At 44.1% G+C, this 7,615-nt stretch overlaps 2 protein-coding genes across 2 annotated transcripts; both read left to right on the forward strand.

Annotated features, from left to right (window-relative positions):
- The first annotated feature begins 727 nt into the window (after positions 1-727).
- LOC149374818 (uncharacterized) lies at positions 728-1,993 on the forward strand. Its single transcript, XM_089591738.1, has one exon. The coding sequence runs from the start codon at positions 728-730 to the stop codon at positions 1,991-1,993; it is 1,266 nt and encodes a 421-aa protein (XP_089447864.1).
- A 231-nt stretch (positions 1,994-2,224) lies between these two features.
- Positions 2,225-5,347, forward strand: LOC149374819 (uncharacterized). Its single transcript, XM_089591739.1, has one exon. It carries the CDS (start codon positions 2,225-2,227, stop codon positions 5,345-5,347), a length of 3,123 nt encoding a protein of 1,040 aa, XP_089447865.1.
- Positions 5,348-7,615: the final 2,268 nt, after the last annotated feature.

Consider the following 7,615-nt stretch of genomic DNA (forward strand, 5'->3'; position numbering starts at 1 on the left):
AGATCACTCCTCCCTCATTCGCCTTGAATTCACACACACTGGGAGTCGTTACCACCAGGTCCTCCCGCACATCCTCACACATACCCATACTAACACAACTTAGGTTTATTATTGTTTCCATTGTTAATTGTATAATTAGTTTAACTGTTTTTTCTTCAATTGTATTAATTCTGATTCGTTTTTTAATAAATCTGGGTTTTTTATGCCATAGGCTTTTTCCCATTAATTAGTTGTTCTTATTGTGTTAACTTTCCTCTCCCTTTAATTCTATTTAATTTTTAATCCCTAATTGTTTTTTTTTGTATTATTTTTTTTAATTTAACTTAAACAACCCCTCTATATAGTACAAGCCCCCCCCTATATCTATATCTCATTCCTTTGAATTCGAACCAGGCAATCCATGTGGGATCGGCTGTGTTCACACGCAACAATTTGGTGCCTCCTGTGAGGTCTGAAGTATCACCGCCTTATCACGTACACGTCAATCATCGTCGCTTCCAGCGCCGTCGCTCCCAAGGATCATCAACCTGCTCCCAGCTGCCAGGAGTCGTGGCAACGTCTTTAAACAGATAAGATTTGATTTTTTCTCTTTTGTTTTTTCCTTTTACTTTTTCCTAATTAGGGATAGCTTACTTTATTTATTTATCTAACAGGGCCATAGGGGTAAAGATTAGGGGGTTTCAAGTTTATATACAGTAAGAGGGATCCTTAGCTCGACGCCATCAACATGGCAACTACACTTCCCAAAAGTTTATCGGTAAAGGTAAGATTATTTGCTGATAAGTTAGAAGGCTTAGAAAAATTTGTAGAGGGCGCAGACGTCGACAAAACCAGCGCGACCTTGCGTTTGGGGGATCTAACTAGGAAATTTCAAGTATGTGAGGACCTTATAGAAGAGCTTAGTGTTGCGAGCGAAAAGGTGATTGAAGTGCAGGCTTGGTCAGAACTCAGCACACGGTATTACCAGGTAGCCAGCGACATTGCAAGGTTAAACGCTCGCGATGGGAGGAATAACGCTTCTTTGGCAGGACAGGGAGGAGGAATGGGCTCGTCGACCTTTATCGAACAGCAGCGACTTTTGAAACTCCCAGTAGCAGAACTTCCTAAGTTTAGTGGGGGGCACGAAGAGTGGCTATCGTATAAAAATTCCTTTTTAAGCATGATCGACTCTCGGACTGACATCGATAATTTAGTTAAGTTCATGTACCTACGTAACACGTTGCAGGGGGATGCGTTAAGTAAGGTGGCGATTTATGACATAAGCGCGGGAAATTACAGCAAGGCTTGGAAGACTTTGACGGAGTCCTACGAAAGAAAGCGCATTCTAGTCTCGAAATACCTTGATGCCATTTTAGACATCGTCCCACTTGAGTCCCCAACATCTAGAGACATCTCTAAGATGGTTGATGAGGTGAAACAACACCTGAACACCCTCCAATCTCTAGGTGTTGAAGAACCCTCTCGTATGGTAGTACGTTTGCTTGAAAGGGCCTTACCGCCCTCTATTAGACAGAAATGGGAGGATTCTTTGACCCTAGATGAACTGCCCACCCTCGATCAGTTCTATAAATTTATTGACGGAGTAGTGTCTAGGTTATACACCATGGAAACCGATGTTCCCAGAGGAAGTGAGGCCGCAAGAGAAGGTTCAGTCGTTAAGCCCAACGTCGAACCTAGAAAGGCTAGAAAGGTCCAAGATGGGACACGCGTTTTTGTTACTTCTGCTGAGCAAATTAGTTGTCCCCAATGTAGCCAAGCTCATTCCTTATACCGTTGTCCGGGATTCAATAACTTGTCCAGTCAAAGACGATGGGACTTTGTCAGAGCTCATCGACTGTGCTTTAACTGTTTGCGGTCTCACCCCGGCAAATGCGTACTTGGCCACTGCAAGCGTTGCGACCGATATCACAATACTCTTTTGCACTCAGATTCAAAGGGTACAAACTCTCAGAAGTCTGACCAAGATATCAAGAATCCTAAATCCACAACGTGACTAGATTTTGAAGTATTCAGTGCAGTTTCTAGGTCTCTTACTTCCCAGCTATTGATGAGCGCAGTTGTGTTGGTTAGGACCAACAGAGGGCAGTTTTTAGAAGGGCGCGCCCTATTAGACACATGCTCTACAAATCATTTTATAACAGAAAGGTTTGCTCGAAAGCTCCAGTTGCAGACACAAACATGCGAAACCTCGATTAAGGGATTTGGGGGAATCGGGTCCACATCTATGGGGAGCGTTGACATTGTCATTCAGTCTCGCATCAACAAGTTCCAAAGGACGTTAAACTGTCTTATCGTCCCTAATATAACTAGTGCTATTCCTAATGAACCCTTTCCTCGAGAAGCAATCGACATACCTAATGGGATTCGATTAGCTGACCCACAGTTCCATGTTCCACGTTCCGTTGACATCCTCATAGGCTCAGGCGAAACACTCTCATTCCTATCCATCGGGCAACTTCATCTGTCAAGAAATAATTGCGATTTGTATTTACAAAAAACTCAGCTAGGGTGGGTAATAGTAGGAGGCATTAAGTCAAATCCAGAGGGCGTTGCTACATGTAATTTAGTAGAATTGAACGAACGGCTCGCGAAATTTTGGGAATTGGAGGAATTTAGTAGTCAGTCAGTTTCTACCACGGAGGAAAGTGCATGCGAGAATCATTATGTACAGAATACCAGACGTGATGATAGCGGTAGGTATATCGTTAGGCTGCCTTTTAAATCACCAAATCCAGAATTAGGGGATTCTCGTTCCAAAGCCTTCCGGCTACTGCAAGCTATGAGACATCGATTTAAGGGTAATCCTAACCTCGAAGTAGAATATACAAAGGTTATGCAGGAATATGTAGACTCAAGTCACATGACACTGATAGAGGATAAGGGTGCCGGGGGATATTGTATGCCCCATCACGCCGTTGTCAAACCATCCAGTACCACAACGAAGACCCGAGTAGTTTTCAATGCATCTTCCAAGACCGATAAAAATCTTTCGCTGAATGACATGCTCATGGTGGGGCCTACAATTCAACCAAAACTCTTCAACCACCTCCTCAGGTTTCGCACTCATACTTACGTCGTTACTGCAGACATAGAAAAGATGTATAGACAGATTTTAGTAGATCCCCGGGACCGGCCCTACCAACGAATTCTATGGGTACATCAGGGTAGAATTAGGACTTACGAGCTGAACACGGTTACCTTTGGAGTATCATCCGCTCCCTTTCTAGCTATTAGGACGATTCATCAGTTAGCAGAGGATGAAAAGGCAAATTTCCCTAAGGCTAGTGTTATCTTGAAGCGGGATTTTTATGTAGATGATCTACTTACTGGGGCAAATTCTTTACAGGAGGTTCTACAGATTCGGGATGAGTTAATTCAATTGTTAGCTAGCGGGGGGTTTCCTATTAGAAAATGGGCTTCAAATCACGCTCATGCACTTGACGATTCAGAGGGGAGGGTCTTTAAAATGGATAGCTTAACAGAGGGGGATCCGATAGTTAAAACCTTAGGTATATCTTGGGACTCCCAATTAGATTGTTTTTCATATGTAGTTAAACGAATAGAAACGCCCCAAATAGTCACGAAACGAGTCATTCTATCCGAAATCGCAAAGATTTTCGATCCCCTAGGGCTTTTAGGGCCAGTCGTGTTCGCAGCTAAGGTCATCATGCAGGATTGTTGGAAGGCAAAGGTAGGATGGGATGAATCAGTGCCACAAGAACTACACACCAGGTGGCGTTTATTTGTAGAGCAACTAGATCGATTAGAAGAAGTATCGTTCCCTAGACATCTTATTTTACCCGGCGCATTAGCGATTGAGGTGCACGGATTTTGCGACGCAAGCAAGCGAGGATATGGTGCTTGCATATACTTAAGATCATTCGATAAAACCAACCAGGTCCTCGTTCGCTTAGCGTGCGCCAAGTCTCGGGTAGCTCCAGTCAAGCAAACCACCATTCCCCGGCTTGAATTGTGTGGCGCTCTAACGCTAGTGAGATTGTTTAGGGAGTTTCGGGAATCATTTGAAGTTTCGTTCCACAAGGTCGTGTTTTGGTCCGATTCAGAGATTGTTTTGCAGTGGATTAAAAAGCCTCCACAAGCCCTTAAGGTTTTTGAAGGGAATCGTGTCGCAGAAATCCAAGAGTTGTCGAGTATCGTTGAATGGCGTCATGTCTCCAGCAAAAACAATTTCGCCGATGTTCTTTCTAGGGGTCAAGTTCCAGCCGAGTTCATTCAGAATGATACATGGAGTTCAGGGATGAAATGGCTGTACCAATCAGAGGAAAAATGGCCCAAATCTGCGAGAGACCCCAACGTCGAACTTCCAGGATTAAGAACTCCAACCTGTCTTGCACTCACTGCTAATGAAGTTCTGCCTTCAAAGGTCCCTAGGCCCAACCCCTTGTCACAGGACCCATTAAGTTACAGGCGCTTTTCATCCTATCAGTCGCTACTTAATTCACTTGCGTATTGTTTGCGTTGGCGTTTTTCAGCTGATCGAAACCATGATTCACTCAGGGTAGCCGAGAGATCCAGAGCAGAATGGAGATTATTGAAATCGATCCAATACGAGCAGTTTGAAAGGGAAATTAGGCAAATCGAGAAAACTGGTTCTACAAAAAATACGAAATTAGCAGCGTTCAACCCCTTTATCGATCCCAACGGTTTACTTCGTGTAGGTGGCCGGCTTCGCAACGCGCAGATTTCTGATGAACAAAAATATCCAATATTGCTACCCTCTTATCACCACGTAACGGATCTCATTATTCGCCAAACTCATCAGTCGTTATTGCATGCAGGAATCCAGAGCACGTTGTATAGAATTCGTCAGAAATTTTGGTTGTTAGATGGAAAAAATCAAGTTAGGAGAATTGTGCGGCATTGCGTCACATGCGTAAAACATCGTCCAGTAGCCTTTCAGGGAAAAATGAGCGATTTACCCCAGGCGCGCGTGCAACAAGCTTCGGTCTTCGAACACGTAGGAGTAGATTACTTTGGCCCTATCAACATCAAGGAAAAACAGTTTAGGAATCGTGTTATTCTTCAAGCTTATGGTTGCGTTTTTATCTGTATGAACACAAAGGCAGTCCACATTGAGATAGCGAGCGATCAGACTACCGATGGATTTCTAGGTGCGTTCAAAAGATTCGTAAGCCGCCGGGGAATTCCATCTCACGTATATTCGGACAACGGGACAAACTTTGTAGGTGCGAATAATCAGTTGAGTAAGATTTACGCCTTGATTCAGTCAGAACCCTTTCGCGATGCACTTAGCGGATACACCCAACAACGTAACATTGTCTGGCATTTTAACCCACCTCTTTCTCCTCACTTTGGGGGTATTTAGGAAGCAGCCGTCAAATCCTTTAAACATCATCTTAAACGAGTTATAGGACAGCAGTTACTAACCTTCGAACAACTCAATACTTTATGCGTAGAAGTAGAGTCGATTTTAAATTCTCGCCCGATTAGTTGTATGTCAGCGGATCCAAACGATCCTGCCGCACTGACTCCTGCGCATTTTCTTATTGGCCGACCACTAACTATGTTACCTGATCATGACATGACTTCTATTCCAGATAATCGTCTTCCAGCATGGAAATTCATCGTCAAGGCACGGCAGGATTTTTGGAAACGTTGGCACACAGAGTACCTCAGCGAATTGCAAAAACGACAGAAATGGCTTGGGAGCAAGGGAGAAGTCAAGGTGGGCGCAGTCGTAGTAATCAGCGATAAGAATAGAGATTATAACCAATGGCCGTTGGGAGTAGTCATGGAGGTTTATCCTGGGAGCGATGGCGTCGTCCGAGTGGTGTCTGTGAAAACCAAGACAGGAATCTACAAGAGAAATATTACTCAGTTATGCCCGCTGTTAGACTGTAGTCAAATTTAATTGTATTTGGACTCAATATGTAGCGCCACTAACATGTTACACAGACACAAACACACTTCAAATCATTTTGCTCGCATACTCTCGCAACGGGGGGAGCCTGTTCCGTCGAGGGACGGAATTGAGCGAATTCCTTTTCGTTCCGAATTCCAGAATCGCACGCACCTCATTTTCCCCTGGAGCCTTGCGCGCGCCCGCCTCCGTCGCTGATTGGCTCATGTCCCATCGGCACGGTGACGGGAGGGGCGGGACTTCAGGACTTGTCAGTTGCTTTTTCGCTTGCACTCTCTCTCTTGCTTGGCCTGCCGAATTGGAAGCATCTTCACGCTTAGTGTTTTTTATCGCTTGCAGTCTGCACCGTCAGCAGGAGATTTCGCCGCTGTCATCGAGCCCCAGGACTCAGGACATCGACATCGAGACGCTAAGTTTTTTTTTATCATAATTCATTTAATTTGCATTTCGTCTTCATCTTTCGTTCATTAACTCGACCTCTCATTCTCTCATGACTTGCCTCTTCATCACATCTCATTAAGCACGCGTCGTGCCAAGTCTGTGCCTCTACAGCCTCCATTCTCATTTGCTCATCGTCATCCATCGATCCCTTGCTCGTCCTCATCGTCATCACAACCTTTTTTCCTCTCGTTCGTGCTACTCTTCTGTTTTCTATCCAACCCTTCTCTACTCGGAATCACCTTCACAGTCGCTCTCGACTTATCCTTTTTCACCCGTCTACACGCCTACGCTTATCCCATCTGCATCATCTGCGCCCTGCTCAACACATATCTCGCTAATCATTTCACCTCACGTCAACGAACAGCTTATCCATACGTCACGTCACCCTACAACCTCTATCATCATCCGCTCAGTATCTCTGGCTACATATTTCCAACATCATTTTAGGTTAACTTCTATCCACGCATCCGCACTCAATCACACCATAACCTGCATCAATCATACGTCTATTATACCAATCACACGTCCGTTACACCATACTCAGTGCATATCGTCATCCCGCTGTCATCACGCCACGTCTCATCCGTTCAATCCCGTTTCTCGTTCCGGAATCAGGGTCCTCACCCGAATACGCCATTCACATAACATCATTACTGAGCTGCCGCAGGTGGTAGTTAATTTCGACTTTCGGGCGTCGGCCCGCTTTCACCAGCCTTGCGCTGACTCGTGCGACCATGCAGGGCCCACCGGTTCGCAGAGGAGATCACTCCTCCCTCATTCGCCTTGAATTCACACACACTGGGAGTCGTTACCACCAGGTCCTCCCGCACATCCTCACACATACCCATACTAACACAACTTAGGTTTATTATTGTTTCCATTGTTAATTGTATAATTAGTTTAACTGTTTTTTCTTCAATTGTATTAATTCTGATTCGTTTTTTAATAAATCTGGGTTTTTTATGCCATAGGCTTTTTCCCATTAATTAGTTGTTCTTATTGTGTTAACTTTCCTCTCCCTTTAATTCTATTTAATTTTTAATCCCTAATTGTTTTTTTTTGTATTATTTTTTTTAATTTAACTTAAACAACCCCTCTATATAGTACAAGCCCCCCCCCTATATCTATATCTCATTCCTTTGAATTCGAACCAGGCAATCCATGTGGGATCGGCTGTGTTCACACGCAACAATGACTTGAAATTTCTTTTTGACATTGAGGTGAATCATGTCGATAAGACAGTTTTGTTTAAAAGTAATTTGATAATAAAGC

This window comes from Copidosoma floridanum, unplaced genomic scaffold (assembly GCF_036245765.1).
Source record: "Copidosoma floridanum isolate Cflo_tuat_1 unplaced genomic scaffold, Cflo_Japanese_pri ptg000013l, whole genome shotgun sequence".
In the NCBI taxonomy this organism is placed as follows: domain Eukaryota; kingdom Metazoa; phylum Arthropoda; class Insecta; order Hymenoptera; family Encyrtidae; genus Copidosoma; species Copidosoma floridanum.

What these genes read in the sequence shown, in the direction of transcription:
- LOC149374818 (XM_089591738.1), top strand. Translation starts at nt 728, where the DNA reads ATGGCAACTACACTTCCCAAAAGTTTATCGGTAAAGGTAAGATTATTT.
- LOC149374819 (XM_089591739.1), top strand. Translation starts at nt 2,225, where the DNA reads ATGGGGAGCGTTGACATTGTCATTCAGTCTCGCATCAACAAGTTCCAA.